The 20,915-nt window shown below is 45.0% G+C and overlaps 1 protein-coding gene across 1 annotated transcript in view; it reads right to left on the minus strand.

The window, feature by feature from the left end:
• Nucleotides 1-289: 289 nt before the first annotated feature.
• The window catches only part of TRPC4AP (transient receptor potential cation channel subfamily C member 4 associated protein), a 38,572-nt gene continuing 17,946 nt past the window's right edge, over nucleotides 290-20,915 (minus strand). The window contains exons 8-19 of the mRNA XM_063350238.1: nucleotides 19,444-19,632; nucleotides 17,614-17,756; nucleotides 13,260-13,391; nucleotides 12,486-12,544; nucleotides 9,963-10,064; nucleotides 8,065-8,148; nucleotides 7,638-7,728; nucleotides 7,133-7,273; nucleotides 5,474-5,582; nucleotides 5,151-5,263; nucleotides 4,719-4,925; nucleotides 290-3,063 (exon numbers count right to left, since the gene is read on the minus strand). Of these exons, the coding sequence (XP_063206308.1) occupies nucleotides 2,926-3,063; nucleotides 4,719-4,925; nucleotides 5,151-5,263; nucleotides 5,474-5,582; nucleotides 7,133-7,273; nucleotides 7,638-7,728; nucleotides 8,065-8,148; nucleotides 9,963-10,064; nucleotides 12,486-12,544; nucleotides 13,260-13,391; nucleotides 17,614-17,756; nucleotides 19,444-19,632 (1,508 nt within the window). The 3' untranslated portion in view covers nucleotides 290-2,925. The remainder of the gene's footprint in view (nucleotides 3,064-4,718; nucleotides 4,926-5,150; nucleotides 5,264-5,473; nucleotides 5,583-7,132; nucleotides 7,274-7,637; nucleotides 7,729-8,064; nucleotides 8,149-9,962; nucleotides 10,065-12,485; nucleotides 12,545-13,259; nucleotides 13,392-17,613; nucleotides 17,757-19,443; nucleotides 19,633-20,915) is intronic.

Here is a 20,915-nt window from a genome sequence, read left to right on the forward strand (position 1 = left end):
GGGTCTTTGGGGCCATCTTTCACAGCCAGGAGAAGCACAGCCTTTCCCCAGCCCTGCTCTAGTGCCCTGGCTTGCTCCAGGCCTTCGGTGGGTTTTGGAGTAAGAGCCCTTTCCTCATTCCTTCCCACCAATTCAGCCCCCTCTCAGCCACTGAGGGGTGAGGCCGGAGGACACAACAGCCCTCACCGACGCCGTTACTCCTGGGGCCAGCACAAAAATCCCTCCCTGCAGTCCTGCAGGGCCGAGGGAGGGTTGTTAGGGCTTTGGCAAAGAAAGACATCTCCACTCATTTCTTTAAAATAGATTTCTTTAATAGTTTCCATTTAATACGTTTATTTGCAGTTAGTAAATTGGCATTAATCTGGGCAGCACAAACCTCAGCAATCCACGGGGATAGTGCAGACTTCCAGAAGTATCGGTTAATGACAGGGGTGTCCCCCCCCCCAGCCTCCGCCAAAGCCTGTGAGTCCCCCGGCACCACGCAGGACCCTTCCTCCCCGCGCTCTCCATAAACAAGACAAAACAAGGACGAAGGACAGAGCTGTCTGGTCCCTCTCAAAATGAGATTCTGGAGGCATCTGGCACAGGCAGATGCAGCCCCCACTTAAAAATGTGCCCGTGACGCTCCCTGCGCGCTCATCCCGCCGCAGGCAGAGCCTTACACATGGAGACCAGCGCGCTCCCTTGTCGGAGTTTCTTTCTTGCGCCCTCCTCCGCAGCCAGAGCCAACTTGGCCAAAGCGAAGCCGAGCTGCCTGGAGCAGGCGAGGACCCAAAGGTTACCGTGGTCCCAGGCCGGGGAGGAGGGATCCCCCAGCCAGAAGGGAGGCTGGCGCCATCGCAGCTCAGCCCCCCGGCCAGCGGCAGCTTGGCCCCTAAGTGTACAATACGTAAATAGAGAGATGTAAATGAGACTCGGCAGGTTTATAGCAGCAATCAGTGGATGCACCAATTAACTAGACTATGGAAAAGGCATCCCTTAACTTAAAAGCCTTTTAATCTGAAGCATTTATTTTTAAGTGTACATCTATTACAGTTAAGAAGAAGCAAAGATACACCAAGAACACAAATACCCCAAGAACAAAAAGAAAAAAAAAATACAGATGAGAAAGAAACTAGCTCAGGGGAAGAAGGGGGTGACCTGGTGAACAGAGAGTTGCAGCTGCCGCAGCGAGGAGCTCCCAGAAATGGGGCGGCACCGGGGACAACCTCACCAGAGTGGGGCAGAGTCTGCCCAGGGGGGGACACACAGATCCCCAGGAGCCCCACAAGGATCCCCAAGAGCTCCCGCAAGGCTCCAGGTCTGTGCACAAGCTCAGCAGCTCTGACCCCCCCTACAAGCAAAGCACCGACTGCAAAGGCAAGGCAGGACAGTGAGGTGTGAGATAAGCCAGAGGAGAAGGGTGACTTCTAGAGAGCAAGTCCTGCGCCCGGGGCTGGACGCCTTGTCCACTCGTCCAGGCCCCAGCTCAGGGATCCTCAGCGCGGGTTTCATTCTGCTGGCAAAGATCAGAGACAAAACGCTACAGCTCTGGGACATCCTCGTCACGGGGCCCTCTCCAGAGCCTGGACAGAGCCGAAGTCAGGTCGTCTCACATCAAATAAGTTAAGAAAAGGTAAAAAAAAAAAAAAAAAAAAAATCAGATGCATGTTTGAAGGAAAACTGGTTTGTTTTAGCTTGAACTGCAAGACACACATTTTTTGACTTAAATGCAGTGGCTCAGGACTTCAGACTGTATTTCATTCCTGGGAATCTGACTGTCTTGGAGCAACGCAACTAACATCGGTGAGCGGGCAGGGCATGCACAGGCTTGGCAATCAGCACCGCCAAAACCCGATTCCCCCTTTCCCAACGTATCCTACAGAGTTCCTTTCAACCAGGAGTGTTTATTCCTAGCATTTAACACATTCTGATTAAAATAGATCCAGGAAGAACTGACATCTCCAGTAAATATTGCACTTCAAGATTAATGTGTGTGTTGATATTAAAGACTGAAAGCAGAGACTGACAGAAGACTTCCAGACATAGCAGGTTAGCGTCAAGAGCAATGGTCCTGAAAAGGATTTTAAAACCAGATTAGTTACCCAAGAAGGGACAAGCCGCAAGTTGAAAAAATTAGTACGTTTTAATGCTACTGCTCCGTGAAAAAGCCAACCCCTGTTGCAATTCCACCACTGCTGAAACGTCTCTGTTCTCCGCAGCACTGTAAAACGCCTTCGGATGGGAAGGATCTGCAGGAAAGACAGCAGGGGCAGAGGTTCTCTCCTAGTGCACAAACAGACAGATTTAGTACCAAATGATCCAGAAGTAGATGGTAAAGAGGTGACTGGAGCTAGGGCTCTCAGGAATGGAAAGCGCACACACACGTACGCACACTCACACCCTAACCAACCCTAAACCCCTAATTCCAAACCCCAAGAGAAGAGTCACGCCTGCAGGGAGTCCTCCTGGCGGCTCTGCACGCGGCTGGTGTGTCGGGGTCCCAGTCAGCCCGGCTCCTTGGACCTCACATTTGGAGGGCAATTTCTGTGCTTTTTGACTTGCTAATTCTGGTAGCCACGAAAGACAGCCGCAACTAAATTGGCACATACAGAGTATCCTCATCTGTCAGGAAAAACATCTCTGACCAGCCCCGCTGGACTGGGAGAGGGGAAAAAATAATAATAAAGAGGCTGGTTTTTGTAGGTCAATATTTTTTATCCCAGAACAACTGGAAGATACATCCCTGAATGTGTTGCCCAGAGCGCTTTCAAAGCCTCATCCGTCAGAGATGGGGACCGGGAAGGGGCTGGGGTTTTGACAATGCAGTAATGCTCCACGGTTCCAAGCCGCACACGCACACACACACTACACAGCGTATCCCTGAAAATCCACGGGCTGCGAGGTACCCTCCAAGCGCTGTCCATCAGAAGCCGGAGTGAAGAATTACTCCTCGGAAAAGTCTCTGTCAATGTCCATATATGCCTCGTCGATGTAGCTAACTATGGCACAGGGGGATGTCCGGTCTGGACTGAGCAGTATAGATACAGTCTCTTTCCAGTAGGTAAAACTAATACATGAGCTCTGTGGGAAGAGATGAAGAGACTGGTTAGCGTGGTCCACAGGCACCAACATGCAGCAGAAGACGCATCCCAAAGGCACTCAGCAGAGAGAACTGAAAAATCGCCTCTTATTCGGCCCGACTTCCCCAGCCACACAGTTTCACAGCCCTGATTCACCCTTCTGCCCATCCTCCCTGGGGCGTGGAGCAGGAGGGGTGGACGCTGAACCAAGTGCACCTTCTACAACCAGCCTCCCGCTATCCCGCTGCAGGCAGGGGCTACCAGCACCTGCGGCAACTATAGCCCTGAGAGCAGCACAGGGTGACCACCAGGGCCGCCCAAGAGCAGTACACACACACACACACATACAAGCCCAAACTTCTCCTTTGCTCTTCAATCCAAACACAAACTGGGACACTGCGGTGGTGCAGATGCTGGCTGTAGCTCCCGCTCCTAGGGAAGACACAAGGACAACACACCCTCCCCGCTCACATCCCTCTTGCATCGTCCTCTGAAGGCCAAAAGGCCTCTCTGGCAGCCCTGCACCACAGCATCTATTACCCAAAGCCCCGAGACACTGGACGACTATTTCCACCCCACCAGTGGCCCAAGACACAAGCAGCACCATAGCATTCATGCACAGCACAACGCAGCCCTGAAATGCCACAATGGCAGAGAGCTTTGGTCCTGACAGCATCTCCCCTCAGCAGCTCAGTCTGCCGTGGATGGGTCAAACCATGGCACGGGCATTGTCACACAGCGCCCCAAGTCACCCTGCCACTCCCCAGCGTTACAAGTCTGCACCATTCACTGCAACTTCTTCTCCTTCCCACATGGGACTCCCTCCATTGTACTTCTCCTTCCCACATAGACTCCCTCCATTGTACTTCTCCTTTCCGGGGAACTGAAGCTCCTTATTTTATCTACTTCCAAGCCCTAACTCTGCCCCTCTTCAGGCACCCTGTCTATAGGAGACTGCCGGCCCTGTGCTCACGTCACAGCCGTGGGGACGTGTGCTGCAGCGTACATACACACCAGAGAAGAGCTTTTACATGAAAACACTAAAAACCTGTTAAAGCTGCAACCCGAGCACTGCAAAGTCAAGGAAGAAAGCTGTGCAACCTCCCTTGAGCCTTCTAGGGCATATACAAGGGAGTCACCTTCTCACCACAGGTCATTTCTTCCTCTTAGTGCCCAAGACAGAGCAGCTCTGGAGTGGAAGCTTGCAGGCTGCTTTCCACAGGGCAGCTGCCGCCTTCTACCAGCTACACCAGATACTTCTCCTGCGCTGTTTGCCACACCAGGGAGAGAGGGGACCGCCTGGTTAAGGTGCTAACTAGCCTGGGAGCTGGATTCTGTCCTGCCTCCACATCCCCGTGCAGGTCTGGCCATCTCAAACCTGCTCAGCGTTGGCAAGTCTCACTTCTGTGTGCCAGAGCCAAGACCTAAGGTGTTATTTGCAGGGAAAACCAGCACTTAACTTGTGGTAGTCTGAGTGCTTGCAGAAGGGACCTGGCTGGGTAAGCGGGGGTGAAAAGCACTACAGAAACCTACACGTGGGGGGCAGAACTTGCTCCTGTCTTTCCCTTCACCACCTCTCACTTCCCATTTTTGCTAGGTGACCAATAGGCAGATATTGCTATAATCGATTCTCGCTGTGCTAAGAGGTTCACATACATTTTCTAAGCAGGTGCTGTCTTTATCCTTGTTGAGGTAATGCTGTTGCCAGAATCGCAGGAGACTGTGGAAGTTGTTCAGGATGAAGCCTGGGTATTTTTCTGTATATTCCATCTGTTGCAAAGTGCGCAGGTAAAAAGGTAGCTTTTCTTTCCTTCGGGCCAGCATTAGGATAACTAAACTTGTGTTCAAACAACTGACGTTTTCCTAAAAGTAAAAATGACACAGTAAAATCAAATAATAAATAAATAGAGACATGGGTTATACAAATCCTTACAGAACGTGCTCGTGGTAAGCATGCAGAGGAGGTGGCTCCTGCATGCATCAAGAAAGGACAAGGGTCTCCTCAAGAGAAACCAGGTTCCTCCCTGCTCCCAGCCCAGCTCATTACTACACAGCAAGACAACTGCAAAGTTACTGTCAGCTCTTTACCTGTGTAAGTGTCTGTACATGAATAATATTAATGAGACGGAAAAGAAAGGACATTCTCATGGACATCTGGGACATATATGATAACAGGCGGCACTCTGACAGGACTTCTGCAACTGCAACAAGAGGAAAAAGACAATCATCAGGTGCTTAAAGTTCAGACACGCTGACCCAAGCAATATGCATTAGAACTGGTGCTCAGGCTGTGGCAAAAAACCTGCAAGGTGCCATTTTTTTGGTCTAAAACCAGACTTTTCAAAGCCCAGACTTAAAATAACCATTATCACTACCAAACACACCCACCCACCCCATTTCTTACTCTTTACCTTTAGCATCAGACTGATTCTCAAACCGGTCCAGGGACAGTGTAATGCAGCGAACAAGCATGTTTGAGTCAACCAATGAACTGTTGATCTGATTTAAAAATATCTGGAACTAAAGAGAAATACTCTTTAGTGTTGCATTAGAAAACAAAAAACCCAAAAAAATCCACCCTCCATGAACACTCTGAGGTCTGACAGAGCAGCATTTCACACCCTTTTCAGAATGGCCAGGAGGCGTACTGAGCCAATCACTCCGCTGGCACAAGGGGAACAGGCCAGCGAACCCAAGGAGGGAGAGCTACGAACAGGGATTGGCAAGTAGGGCAACAGTAAGCATTCTCCAGAATTTGGACACCGAGAAGAGTACAGTTCTTGAGGGTTACTGGAGAAACTGCTGTGAATTCTGAACACGAACACCTAAAACATGCACTTCACCAACATAAGGCTTCACAAACATGGCCGATTTCCCCTTCCCTTCAGAAACAAGGGTTAGATTCTGAATGCCAAAATACTCAAGAGTCATTCCCTTTTTGTTACCTCTAACACGAATAAGAGGAGACACACACTCCCAGGCCTGCCTCATCCACTCCAAGCCAATACTGGCACTGAGAGCCGATCAAAGCAACCCTACAGAAGTGCCCTAAAACCGCTATGGAAGACACATGCCAAAGTCCCGGCACCGCTAAAATCTCTTTTGAAGCTGTGTCACTTCAATGAGACCAAGATTTCACACACTATTTGTTTTCAAAGAGGGAAATGAGACAGCATGGCTGCTGGCCTCTGTAGCTCCTCCAGCTCTGTGTTTTCCTACACTTATTTTGTACAGCAGACAGTGCTGGGGAGGAACACGGTGAGGGATTCATACAGAATGAGAATTAAAAAAAAGTTACAGATCAATAAATAGGAAGCACACGCAAAATATAAAGACACATACTCTAAAACGTATGAATTCATTTACCAGAAAACAACCTGAAATTAAATACATTTTTCTTTTAAATACATCTCCGCTTGTATTCTGCAAGATCTGCCAGACCTAACAGCAACCAGAGAGAAATTACAGTAGCAAGTAAGAGCATGAGGTCATTCAAACCCTACCCAACAGTTGATGTTATATACACAAAGTGCATAAGAGCATGAAACCACTTTGCATAGAGAGCTGCCTGTTCTTGATCTACACATGCAACTAAGTTTTATAGGTCATTACATCAGCCATGACTTCTTAAAACGTCTGTAAGTTCAAATAACATCAAACATAAGACGGGTCTTTCCATGAAGAACACTCTCCCCCAGGCTACAGTAAAAGATTTTTTTGGAGCCTGTTTCAACGTCCACAACTATCAGCTTAACCCAAACCCCAATGACTTCACAGGAAACGTTCTACCATCTTTGAGCTCTGATCTTAGACCTGATCAAGTAACAGGGCAACGTTTTCTGAGCAGCTCATCCCCCGCTGACTCGGAACAGCTGGGAGCACTTCTGAAAAGAGGAGTGTGTGCAGCAATGTACACGCTTGTGATTTGGCAGCTTACTCCTCCAGGTTTACTGTGCACCAAGCTCAACCATCACACCAAAACCGGCAAACGCACCTGAGTTTCTTAGTGCTCCGTTTGGTTAGAGAGCATGTAATCTGACCCACTCGGGGCAGGTTTTACAAATATTTACCTTCTCATCTGTGTTGATGTACTTGTTGAACCTCTTGAATGCATCAATATTGAATTTCATCAGTTCTCCCAGAAGGTCAAAGTAACTCTGAAGCACATCTCGTGATTTGCACTCACTATCAACAATGCAGTAGAGAATATGCTGCCACGGGAGGAAAACACGTTATTGCCACCGTTTAGCCCAAGCCAGCAGTACAGCACAGACTCGGATTTAATCGCTATTTAAAACATTTGTCTGCAGGTTTAGTTCTTAAATGACAAAACTGAAGACAACAATTCAGATCAGTCTTTTGTTAAATTAACTCCCCAGTGACGCAGGCTATAGAATTGGCAACCCCACACCTGGCTGCCACAAGCAGAATTCACAAATGCTTTTCAAGAATTGCCCTATTCCCAGTGAATATTTAACACTACATTTTTACCCCCTTTTGAATTCACTACAGATTAATCCTTCTTGGTTGCTACAGAGATACGTTACAGAGGAAGCATGACATATACTTCATTACCTCCAGGAGTCCTCTCTTCAGCAGGAACATCTGGTCTGCATAGGAGGTGGTGCCTCGCAGAAAACTTTCAACTGCCCTTGCTTGCCAAAACCTGAGAAATAGAAGAAATGAGGTTTTAATTTTGGAGCGAGGGGAGTATTTTATCACAACTACAATTTAAATCAAATTGCCTAATCACTTTCATTCTAATGTGAAGCTGGCTTCAGACCTGTTGATTCTGCAGAAAAATCACTGCCTGTACTGGGGACGAGGTTCAACGCAAGCTTTGGCGTTCTCACCTGCACTGCCATTGTGGCCAAGTGCAACGAAGACAGATCTTTTCACAGCTTATGATTTTCAAGCATTTTCAACTGCTGTAAGCTGTATAAAAACAAACCGACTTCACAGACAACTCCAAACAGCATGTTCCAGCGCAAAGTGAACCCACCTGAAGGAGGATTCAGCTGGTTCCTTCTTCATGACCTGAAGCAGTCTGGTCAACAAGCCTCTTTTCCCATCACAGACAAGACTCCTAGAGCATGTGAAGAAATTACAGCATGAGTGGAAGGGCTGGCAAGCACTGTACCTTGTAGAACACTGACTCCGGTCTCTTCTCCAGAGCTTTTAATGATCAAAATCCCAGTATTAAATACACAGTACAAATATTAACTTTCATTACTAGTTCTGCCAGTGGAATAGTTCTCCTCACTGCCTTTGGTAAACATCTGCAATACCTGCAACACAATTTCCAAATAAATCCTAAAAAAAAAAAAAAATTTAATTTCTTCTGAAAATTTTAATGATTTCAGAAATACCAATTCATAGCTTGCAGGAATTAAGAGAATAGAAAAAAACCAACATATACCAAATTTGAGCTTAGGGATGAAAGAAAAACATGCCTCTCTTGCTCAACAAACATAAAGGAAGCTTTAAGTTCCGTTTAGGAGGCAGAGCAGTATGGAAACCTAGATGGTACATGAGGTAGCCTTCTTCTGTATGTAATAGTGAAAGTACAGAACCGCAATATTACTTGAATTAAACAGCATCTTCAGCAGAGTATCTACCTACAGTAAGCCTGTGCAGAAGCAAGGCCTTAATCTCCTCATATATCAAGAAAAGCAACATGAAAATGAAATGCTAAGGGTGGAAAAGAAACCAATTTTAGGCCAGAAACTGAGTAATGCTGCCTGCCTGGCTATACAGACCATCCTGCCGATGGTTCAAGTGGCACTCTTCTACCCCAAAACCACCCCAGCACACAACATTCAGCAGACGCAGCCAGGACAAGGGCTACGTACTCTATCAGCACCTTTGCTGGGCACTCAATAGCCGCTGACAAAGCCTTCGTGGGAAGCTGTTTTCTCACAGCGTGACAGTCCGTTCCACTAACACTCGAGAGACAGATGAGAAACTCTGCAGGTTGGAAAAAGCTGTGTACACCCTTGATACGCTTCCTTTCGCTGTGCTCCTAACACGGGGAATTTTTCCTCCTAAACACTTACACCTTTTCAAACAAAGCCAAGAAGGTGCTCAGAAGGAAAGGATCCGAGTAACACAGGCACCATTTCTTCCCAATTAGGCACAATATTATGATGATAATTATAATCTAAAAAACCTCTTAGAGAATTCCCCTTTGAAGCGAGGCAAACCTGCTCTGTGCAGACCAAGTCCCCGCTGATACTCTGGGAGCATTCTGAGAACTAAATCCTGCAAACAGTGTTTCACCTTGGGAGATTTGTACATCAGAATTGCGTATTAAAGAGCTTATTAAATCCAAATAGTCAATCTAGCAGATACTCAAATGTAACACTAGAGATTCTGTAAGTGGTTTACCACGTTAATCTAATTTAGCTTATTCTAGTTATTAGCTGCTCTTAAAATAAAGGCTCTGAGCAGGCACATTTAGATCTGTTTATGCAGACTGCAAAGGGACATTGTGTGTGCACAGGCTGCTCTTGAACCTCAAAACTAAGATTTATTAGTAGTAACAATTCATGCATTAGAAAGATCCCAGTTTACTTCATAGGTCTGCAATGCCTGTAGTGAGCAAGGCCAGACAAACAGGCAGACCCAGCACAGTCTGGGTTGCGAATAAAAAAAACCAAAACATTTTAGGCTGCTTTTGTTTTTAGGGTGCCTTACTCTGAGCACGAGCACACTGTAGATTTGCTAATGACCACGAGCACCGTACAAACCTAGACACTTCCTACTGAAACGCATCACTGAAATTAAAGCAAGCGAAGTGGAGAGAAGGATCGAAAATAAAACAGGTGACATCAAACCTCCACTATTAAGTGCCTGCAAAATGCTAGAAGCTGCTGACCTAAAGCCTCTATCCCTACTCACCTGTCTGTGTTGACAACTGCATCAACTTCAGGGATGTTGGCTTTATGGGAGATCGCGCTCAGCTCATTCAGTTCCTGGCTGTTTAAAAGGAGATACTTGTTCCTAAAGCAAGACAGGTGGGGAGAAAAATATGATGAATTTAAGAGGCAGGCAAACATCCAACCCCATGAAGAGTAAAGCCACGCTCCTGCAAGAACTGCAGGACCAGGCAACCAGCTTTCACTACCCTGGCTCTTCACACTCCCCTCCACCACAGCACCTACCAAGGCCAACTACCTGCTGTTTTATAAGCCTCCTCCAAAATTCACAAAATTCAGGTTTTACCACTGACCAGCTTTGTGATGCTGGTTCTTTGCGGACCGGCTCAGGATCTTACGGTTTTGTTGTGTGAATATTTGCTTCCAGATGGCACTCGTTTTTGAAGATCTCAGCAACATTTTGCTGAATTTCAGCAGACTTTAAAGCAAACTTTTTCACAGCTTCCTACAGTCTTCCTCTGCCATATAGAGACTATGCTTAGCAGTAATAAACCTCAATTAGAAAGCAGAAACTGCAAAAAGTACTCAATCATCCCTGGTATTTTATTACTTGGAGAAAATTGTTTAATCTGGAAATATTTAAAAGTTTCAAGAAATACAGAAAGTAAACCAGGAATAGAACTAAAAACCACTGAATTTACATTAAGTATTTTATTAAAATACTGAACTTTTTATAAGGAAAACCAATCTGTAAAATAAATTAAATGCAGAAGAAGTCTGACAAAGTAGAAACGTAGTCCAGAAGCTCCCTTTGCCAGACTCCCTGTCCAGTATCAGTGTGCTCCCTTAGAGCCCTCCTACTTCCAAGCGCTCAGAATCAGACCCAGATTCCCCTAGACCCAGGGGAACCCAGCATGCTGTGGGGAGGGCGTGCAAAGACAACCCATTCACCAGAACATAGCAACTACACAGAGGATAAATTATTAGACCAGAAAGGTGATGGGGATGCCGCCTTGCCTCAAACACTATCTTCCGGATTAGTGCCCACTGAGGCTGTCACGTGAAGCTGCTTTTGATCTGGATCAACAGGTTTCTGTAATGAAAATGCAGCCTCTCTCTCCACCCAATAAACAGCTCTGCAAGTTTGGTTTATACACAGTTTTACCAAAGTTAATATTAGTATATAAATACTTGCTGTCATCCTGTCCTCGGCTAACTCAGCTTATCTGTGATTTCCTAGAAAGTTCATGTAACTATTTGTTTAAAGCCCGAACCAGATTCCACACATTCCACTTGGTCAAATGCTAGAGCTGAAAGCTGTCTTCTGTTTAAAGAAGCCTGAGATCTTTGCAATAATGACTGAAGTAGAAACATCATCTAAAGAAACTTTATTGGAAAACCTGGAGTGATTCCTGGGCAAACAGCGTCTGGCATGGAGGATTTACAATAGGTCAGCCTTTCCCTTAGGTTTACAATACGTCCAGCAGCTCCCCATTCTTAAAGCCAATATTTACCAATCAAAAAGGCTGATACTTTCAGTTTGTGTATCTAACAGTACTAGATAAAGCCTACACAAAAATATCACTCCGGCTGTAGATAAGACCTGCTAGACAAGAAGCAAAGGCGTGTACATATTTAGTGTAATATGCCTCAAAATGCAGGTGTCTGTAAAGAATAGGAAACCATCTTGCAGGACTGAATTAAGCGCGACAGGACATTTGACAGAACACAAGATGTGATTCTGCAAGTCAGAATAGAGCAACAAGTACCTCTGTACCAGCAGAGGAGGTGTGATTCTTGAGTAAATGCACTAAAAAATAAAAATAAATTGAAAAAAAAGATATCTGCATCACCCTTCAACTACTCCAGCAGACTCAAGCTTTGTAAGTATGCCTTTTGAAGGCAAACAGAAGCTTTCTTCCTACTTCCAACCTAGGTTCCCAATGGCTACCCAACAGATAATTGTTTCCCATCCAGTTTAATCAGGTCTTCTCCATTTCTGGCATTTAGACAGCATTCACGTCTACCCAGCCTTTTTGCAAAGGCAAAAGAGTATTGATTAAGCCCATTCCAGAAGTACACTGTCTTTAACCCTGATCTTCCAACAGCCTTTGTTTCATGCTTGTTCCACTCTCAATTAAACCTGAACAGGTCCTCACAGGGCACACGTTCTCTTGCGAGCACACTGGCTCGCCACCAGCTCCCAGGGAGAAGACAGATAAACAGCATCATGAAAGCTGCCTCCTTATTTCTTCAGCCAGAAAGCGTTGACTCATCACATAAATGTTTCAGTTCATTTCAACATGAAGCAAAATGGACTATTTTTAATCGTCAACAGACATACTAAGACATGCCCATCGGAGAGCATATCCATAGCCTTTTCATAGCAGGAGCTGAAAGGCACATGAACATCTGAATTGAGTTTTAAGGACAGTACAATGTTCCATTCACAGGGAGCCTGCAGTGTGCCTGGGACACCCGCTGGAACTGCGACCAGGCAAACAATACCACCGAGCCGCAAGCTACCCCAGCTTTTCATACTCACTCATGGTGATCACTAAAGCTCTGGAGAAGCCTCAAGAACTGTATCTTTAAAGTAATGTCCTAAAAAGAGACAAGAAAGGTCAAAAAAATTTGCTTTAGTATTTTTGCATATCATTAGTTACCAAACCGAGACGAAACAGCTGAATTGAAAACCTATCCAAATCAGCGCCATTTGGACGGCAGAGCAAGTGCCTTGCATAAACGGAGAAGGCTGCACTTTGCAGGCTTCCCAAAATAGAACAGAACTGGAGACTGCCTCCAAGCCTATGCATGTAACGGTTAATATTTTCTTCTCACCGCAAAGACCAAAGAGCTCATCACTGTGTCGATTGATTTCGAATATCTAGGTTCGAAGAAATAAAACCCACCCAACAAAAAAAAAACAAACCAAAACAACAAAACCCTCAACCCCTCAAAAAACTGACGGCAATCCATTTTTTGTCCTGTGCCTCTCCTGTGCCTCCTCTCCTCTACTGTGCTAGACCCAGTGGCTGTCATTTCTTTAACTTTGGTCATCTTCCTCCTTTGGCCTCCATGGACCACAGAATTTACCCCTTTCCCAGTTCCAAAAATGGGAGAGAGGGGAGAGGCTAAATTGCCCTCTGCTAAATTGCTAGCATAAGGCAAAAACTTAAATGAAAATAATAATTCACAAAAACCTGAATGCTACCACACCTCAATTCATTTATTGTACAAGCACCCAGTTACTCAATACGACTCCTCAGAATTATACGATAAGATAAAAGTCCAACACAGAATTTAAAAAGTTACTCACTGGGCTACAATCACAATTTTGATTGTGTCCATGCAGAACAAGGACTGATGCCGAATGCTTTCTCCAGATCAGTTTGTCAAACAAGTTATTGAGGCCGGGAATCAGTTTGAACTCTGCTATCATTTTATGAACCTGGAAAACAAAGAGAAGTACATACTCATTTGCTGCCACCTCAAATACAGGTACAACGTAGTCTGGTAAGCAGATGGGCACAATTATGTCATCCTCTGACAACAGAAAGAGTGAATTCTTTTATCAAACAGCATGTGTTTGTGTTTACATGCACACTAACCGTGGTGTATCATTAGAGTAGCTTCCATTTGGTGGACCTGGATAGAAAACAGACATTTTGGGAGACAGCTGTTAGCCAGTGCTTCAATTTACCACTGGAAGCAGCTTTGGACATCGGGAGATCACTTACAGCACTTTAAAAATACTTCTATACCTAACTTCTATGTATCACAAAACTAAGCTGTGGATATTCTGCTGTCAGTCATCCACTGTGCACCCTTTGCCTTTCTAGTTCATCCATTTGAAGGTGAGCTACTCCTCTGAAACAAACAAACTATCGATATCCCTTTTGTTCAAGTGACTAAGGCAGGAGTTCTGAGCAAAGCAGAGTGCAGCAGTAACACAACCACACTGCAGTTCAAGCGCTGCTCCTTCAGGTTAAGAGGAAGTTGAAATTCTTCAGAAAATGCTCAGGAGGGAAGAAAATGCCAAATTACTCAGGTTTATTTATCAGTCTGCCCACCAAGCAAGGACATGTACATCATGACATGTTTGAAACAGGTTATAGAGCTACTCATGTAAAAAGGCTAATAATTTTGGTGTCAATGGCTGCTAAATACCTTCATTCCAAGTTTTGATACTTCTGATGTGAGTGATTTGGAAGACAAGGAATAGAAGTACAAAGCAGGATGAACTCTCGTCAGCTGTAGGCCTATGACAAGCAGCATCCCTTGAGATGCAGCGCAACTGAAAGCTACGCGTGACTGAGAAGCCCAGCATGCTGTAAAAATTAAGTGCCCAAATCAATAACAGACACGTTCCTTAAAATCAAGTCACCTAAACAATAACCTAAGTCATCCCTGAAATGCAGAATTATAACTAGCAGTATTTCAAGATAACTCCATTTGTTCTATTTCCTCCAATACCTGAATGAAGCAAAAATATCTGAAGCTGATGATATTTTACAGGTTTTCATTCTTATTCTTGTTTGCAGCATAGCTGAGACGGCCTTTTGCATTCCTCTTGGCTGTAGCCACCAACTTTCCCATCTATATGGAAATCACATTCCCACTGCTGGGCATCTCTGAATATCACACCCGAGGAAGCATGCAGCTCCATCCCACCTCACCCATACGCCCCTGACAGATTGCAATGCCTGGAGTCCTTCGGTGCTCCCTTACTTTACACTGCTCTCAGACACTTGGACCTAGTCACAAGCCTCCAACAAAAAAGCTCTGAGGAATCCGGCCGAACAAAGCACTCCCTGTAGTCCCCCTGTCCCTCCGAGGCCAGCACGGCACACGCACAACGGGCTGAAAACAAGTGTGCGAGCTGCCTGCGAGAGCCTCGGCCCCTCACTAAAGGAGGAGCTCTCAATGCTCATCGCTTCAACTCCTGAATCTGCTCCTTTCCACACCGAGCATAATCTGCTTATTCCAAATGACTCATCCCCTAATTTCACATGTGTTTAGTTTGCTTAACTCTAAGTTCTCACCTGACAGAGGGTTGCATGACAAAGCTCCTGAGTCACAGCCATTGCCTTTGGATCACGCTCTCTCCCAGACCCCAAACTCATTACAAGTACTCAGCCTGGGGTGCCAAGACAACCCCTGCTCTATACTCATCCTTCAAACTCCTTTGATTTTTTCCTGTTGCTGCCCAGCTTCACAGGAATTGTGTAGCTTTCTCCCTACTAGAACTATTATGATCTTCTACGGCGTGCAGTTTGGTTCCCCGTAGCAGGAGCAAGTAAATCAGCTGACTGCCTTTCACCACAACACAGACATGCAAGACAGCCCAGAAAAATATATGAGGAGAGTAGTTTAGGGTGTGACCATAATGAGAAGGAAGGCCCAGATCTGCAGTGAAACACCACTTATCCCCAAGGGTGTGATCAGCCCCAGTGCGGCGGCAGGTAGGAGCCGAGTCACTGCTAGCACAGTCGGCAATTTTTGCAAGTTAGCCAGCAGTCAAGTTTAAACCAATTTAGAGTAAACATTCAGCAACAGGTTGAGTTTGTTAGGAAGCTGCATCATGCTTCAAGCGAACGCCAGGCCATTACGCCGATTATCACAGTGGACTGAAGCAGGTTTGTGATGCCCTTTAAAAAGTCTATGCAAAATTATTCCAATATGAAACCTTTGGATGCTCAGACTGGAAGAGAGAGATCACAGATCCTGTGCTTTTATTCCCTCATAGAAAAAGAGATACCGTCAAGCAGCTGAAATGCTTCTCAGTGAGCAGTCCTACTGCAGACACTGCCATTCCCTGCTTAGCGGAGCTTTCCATGCAGAACGGCTCAGCTCTCGTTCTTAATCTGGCTGCCGCTCAGGAAGGGGAATGGATCTGCATCTGCCAGACAAGTCTTTGAAAACTTTTCCTAGATTAAGGAATGTGCTTCAAAGCAGTGGATTTTACAAAATGAGCTGTCTCTGGACAAAAAAGCGTTTGGGAATGAAGTAACTCAAATCTTTCAAGGATCCAATTCCAGTCCTGAATCAGGCCTAGGGAAGGGAACTGCATGCCAGCTTTATCCTTAGACAGCTTCCCTGTTTGCGTGGGGGCTGAAGCAGCAGAGGAAGAATAAAGACTTGTTCTTCCAGGAAATTATAAAAAAAGTCAGCTTCAAAGCTAGCTATTTCAGCAGCATACTTTCTACCTTGTCACATTAGACAGAGACACGCCAGAAGTGCCCCAGGGAGGTACAGAATCGAGCACCTCCAGCTCCTTGAGCCGAAGGCAGCAGGATGAGTGCAAGCCTCAAGTAGTTTCTGCGTTATCTATAAAACTGCGTTCTTGTGGTGAAATCAGGCAGGGATGAATTATTTGACTTGATACAATGGAAAAAAAAAAAAAGTCCTCCTAACAAATCCATGTTTTGGTAGTTTCAGTTATGTCTTGGGCTTTTTTTTTTTTTGCTAATTTATTTTATGCCCAATAGAAACAGTATGTCTAAAAGGATTATGAGTTTCTTATGGCAGTGACTGTGGTTTCTGAATTGCTAGTTTCCTCTGGTTACTACTGTGCAGAATTTATTTCTTTTTAATGCTGAGTATCCATTAGTAGGGTCAGAGTGAACAGGTTAGTTATGTTCAGGACTGTTCTACAAATGCACTTCTATTATAAATTCAGATTAAGAGATTTAAGAGACCGACTGTGGCAAGTATTTGTGACTCCTATACAGTGGGAGGTTACTAGCAAAGAACAAAATACTCAAGATAAGTGTGCTCAAGCAACTGCCCCCCTAGCAGAGCTACTCTTGCCTAATACAACAGCCCTCCAACAACTCAAACAATTTGATCCTCCCACTCTCTAGGGCATCCAAATGCCCCTGCTATTCCAAGCTGCTCTGCTGAGCTGAGCAGACTGCCAGTGTTGGAAGCCTGTCAAAACTGCACCAACAGATTGCTCCTCTTTTCCCTTCACAATATGCTTTTGACCCGTTTAAAATCAAACTACAGCCAAGCCGCGGCGACTGGTTCTCCGTAAGCCTATGTGGGGCAGGGAACAAATTATTTTTCATTTTGAAAGCAAGAAACACGAAACAGACGAGTGGGATTTCCAGGGAGAGCCTAGTGCAGGCAGCACTGAAGTGTATCCTCCCAGCTGAGAGTTTAACACCACACTCAGCCAAGATGTGGGAACCTGCTGCAGAAATCACCCATTCACAAATCACCCCAGAGGATTTCCAGAAGCGAAAGCAGCCAAAGATGGGGGAAGCCTGAAGGTGCTCCGTCCAAGCGGGTCAGCAGTGCACCAGGAGGGGGGAAACAAGGCCTGACTGCAGCATCCAGGGCCATCCAGACCCTTCCTGGCACACAGAGACAGGATGTCTCACCTGGGAGGGATATTCCTGCATCCCACCGGAGCAGCAGCTCTGCAGAGACCGACCACAACCCCCCTGCGGGTCAGCACTTGTGACAAGCCCTGCCCAACGGCTCACTCTGGTGCTCGGCAATGAAACACTGCCTGTTCTTTTGTGCATCACTGCAATGATGGGATTTGCCCAGCTTTATGCCTTGAGATTTGCCCTTCACGTTTCTGCATCCGTGACCTAATTAACAAGCACTTAGGTTTAAAGAGACATCAACTTCTGCGTGCGTGACCTTTCACAAGTGCTCACCTGATTCCTTTGTCTCCCCATGAGCAGCACGCAGAGAACATACAACACCTCCAGCTTATACATAATCTCGTGCATGATCTTCATGGACTGTGGAAGCTGCGTTCGTGTCGAGGTGTTGGCCAACCCACTTTCATCCGAAGACTCTGAACAAGATGGCAGAGATGTTAGCCCGAGGCAGCTTCAACAGGAAAGGATTTGTTAGAGTTACTACTTTTACACTGAAACACTGCGTATGTTAAGACCAGCACACCTGCTTGAATCTTCTCAACTAGAAATAGTGACATACAACAGATAAGCAATTTAAATGAAATGCTACAGAAGAAAAAAAAAATAACAGCTGGAACCTTAGAGGAGATAAAATTAGATTTTTAAAAAAATTATATAAATTTTCCATAATAAGCTAAATGGTATCATCTACCTGAAATAAGTAGGAAGACCTATATGAATCAATAGACTACTGCACCAGAACGGACAAGGCAGAAAAGCAAGTTAAAGTAGGGGTGAGATTATCAGAAGCACCTACTCTCAGTCTGCTTTCATTTCATACCTCAGAACCAGTATACTGAGGCCAAAAGTTAAGTAATTTTCATAGCCCTATCTAGAATTACACTACTAAGGGCAGAAATAGGATATAACACACTGTGATTGCAAGTGGAAAACATGACAGAAGTTATGAGTGGCACAGAGAAAGTAAATAAGGACACAGTGACACTTGGAGGTTGCAGTTCAAAAAGTTGTTATGTGTTGTGTCAAGAGCCAAGTGATGGACTGCCCTGCCGCAGGATAGCGTGGTCGCTTTCGAACCCACGTGAAGGAACAGTAAGTAGGGAGACACACAAAGAAAGGGAACCATCAAAGGCTAAAAAGCACAGACACCACCTCTGACTCAGAAGTCCCTAAGCCACAAGCCACTGGAGACTGAGCAGTATTCTGGGTAAGTATGTCTAGGTTTGCTCACTGACTATGCTGTGGGTCAAGAGCTGCGACTGAGCATCTGCAAAATTGCCTTGTGAATTCTGTTTCAAAATACCAAGCGTCCTCCACTTTCCACCAACTTGGTGTGTATAAAGGTATGTGCAAGATGCTGTTGGAGCATCCACATACTTCATTTTTTGTGTGTTTTCAGAACTCTTAATCATTAATTGCCACAAAACTAATGAAGCTGGATAAGGAAGAAAGTTTTCCCAAGAAGCACAAAAGCAAAGATTCAGATACCACCATTTTGGAATAATACTCATTCAGTTACTGAGTGTTTTGAATTACACAAGACATATGCTGCATTTTTGCGATACTGAAGGGTGAAAAAACAAATCAGGTGCTTGCTTCAAAGTATTTTCCTATGATTTTATTAACACTTCCATACGTTCACCTAGAACAATTATTTTTTTCCAATTAACTTATACAATTTTGCTGGAACTACCTTTTCTCTTTAAAGGAGGGACTGCTTGCTTGGTATGAAGTATTTGGACCTAAAGCCACCAGCCTAATTTTAGAGCAAAATGCTGGTAAAGTCACTTACCTCAAATGTAAGTGTATTTTTGTCACTCCAGGGGAGATTAGTTCTGAGGATGTACAGCATTACAGCGTTATCTAGATGTGCAAAGGGCACAGTTTGCCTTAGGACATTCCCTTTTGCTAACTATAGTTCATGAAAAAAAACAGTGCTACATGCAAACAAAATGGGAGTCAGACCTAAATGCTGACGTATCAAGTCTTTCATGCAAGAAAAAGGGAATCAATGCCAATTGAAAGGAAAAGCAACACATGGCAAACACTGAAGGTTAAGATACGTGTCAGCTAATGGTGGCTAGAGGAAAGCAAGCCAGATACCTGTACTGCTTTGCTCTGCCTCTTCATTTGCCACTCTCATCAGTGCATCAAGTACCAGTGCGTTGTCCAGCCAAGTGTACCATTCCTCCAGCTCCTGGAGGAAGCTGGAAGTACCTGTTGTTTCAGACACCTTCCGTGTTGCCAGTTTGCACAGCCGCTCAATGAAGCCTGGAATATTCAAAAGCGTGGCTGAAAAAGAAAAATAATTTTATTATGATTTAAGATCACCAACACAACAGTCATGGAATCCTTAATACCGCAAGGTACCAAAACATCTATATTAGTAATATAGAAGAGTACACAGAAACCAATTCCATCTGGTTAAAAAGATCCAAAGATGGAAGAAGTCGGCGCACTCTGCTAGTAAGGACTAGGAGAGAGCGTACGTACCCTAGGCATAATACAATCAGTATTAAACAGGTTTGTTTTGGACTTACACTGGAAAAAAATTAGTTCTACCCTACTCTAACTGCTTGTTTCCGGTCAATTCCCTGTTGCTGGCACTGCTGGTTTCCAGTCCACAGTGAGTCAATATCAAGGAACTGATCTGGCTCAAAATTAAGCTGGCAGAAACAAAGCAGCAGGCCTTGGAAGGTGCAGCTCCACCTCCCTCTTCCTCTCTGCGATGCCACCTCCTTAGTTTTACCTCCCATGGTGTTTCAGTCTCATAGCAAACTGAACCAGCTCACTTCAGTAGCTGGGTGGAAAGCTGTTAGCTTTTTAAGTACTAGTTTCCTGAATTAGTTCATCACAGAGCAAAACAAATGGGGAACACACGACAGCAGCCCCAAGTTAAAAGGTTTTAATTGTTGTAGAACTCCACCCTTCGAAACAGCAGTTCAAGGAGAGAAGTCACTGGTTTGCAAAATGTTCGGGGGGCTTGGAGAGGTGCTAGGAGCAGGATTTTGTCCTAAAGTTTTCACATAATAACTTAATTACAGGTGCTGTTTATTATAGATACATGGCTAAGTCTTTGCTTCGCTACACACTTGCAGACGTTAGTAGAAAAGGACAAAGAATTTGGCCATGAACACTATGCAAAAGAGTTGCGAGATTCTGCCCTTTGGTACCATCTCTGAAAGAATAAGCTCCCTGATAAAATTTTTGAAACGGAATATGCTTTACAGTCTTAGACATAGTCTCTAATTGTGCAAACAACAAATGATTAGTTAAACATTTGCTTAGCTAAGTTGAGCTCCGCGGGATCCAAGTTTATTCAGCTCAACTAAATTAAATTAAACTTTGTACCCGCACATACACATCCTTGTCCATTGCTCTTTACCAGCAAGCTCTGGTGATCACAGGGCAGGAGACAATACACCCCCCTTTAAGGTTTCTCAGCTTCTGCGCGCTGGATTATGCTATCCGTCTCTCACTGGATGCTGTAGAGGTGACAGCAGTTACAAATGGAGCTTTGTTGTTCATGGCTAACACAAAGCGTTAGAAGATGGGAGAACCAACTCCAAACCCCC

Source organism: Chroicocephalus ridibundus, chromosome 12 (genome assembly GCF_963924245.1).
Source record: "Chroicocephalus ridibundus chromosome 12, bChrRid1.1, whole genome shotgun sequence".
Taxonomy (NCBI): Eukaryota; Metazoa; Chordata; class Aves; order Charadriiformes; family Laridae; genus Chroicocephalus; species Chroicocephalus ridibundus.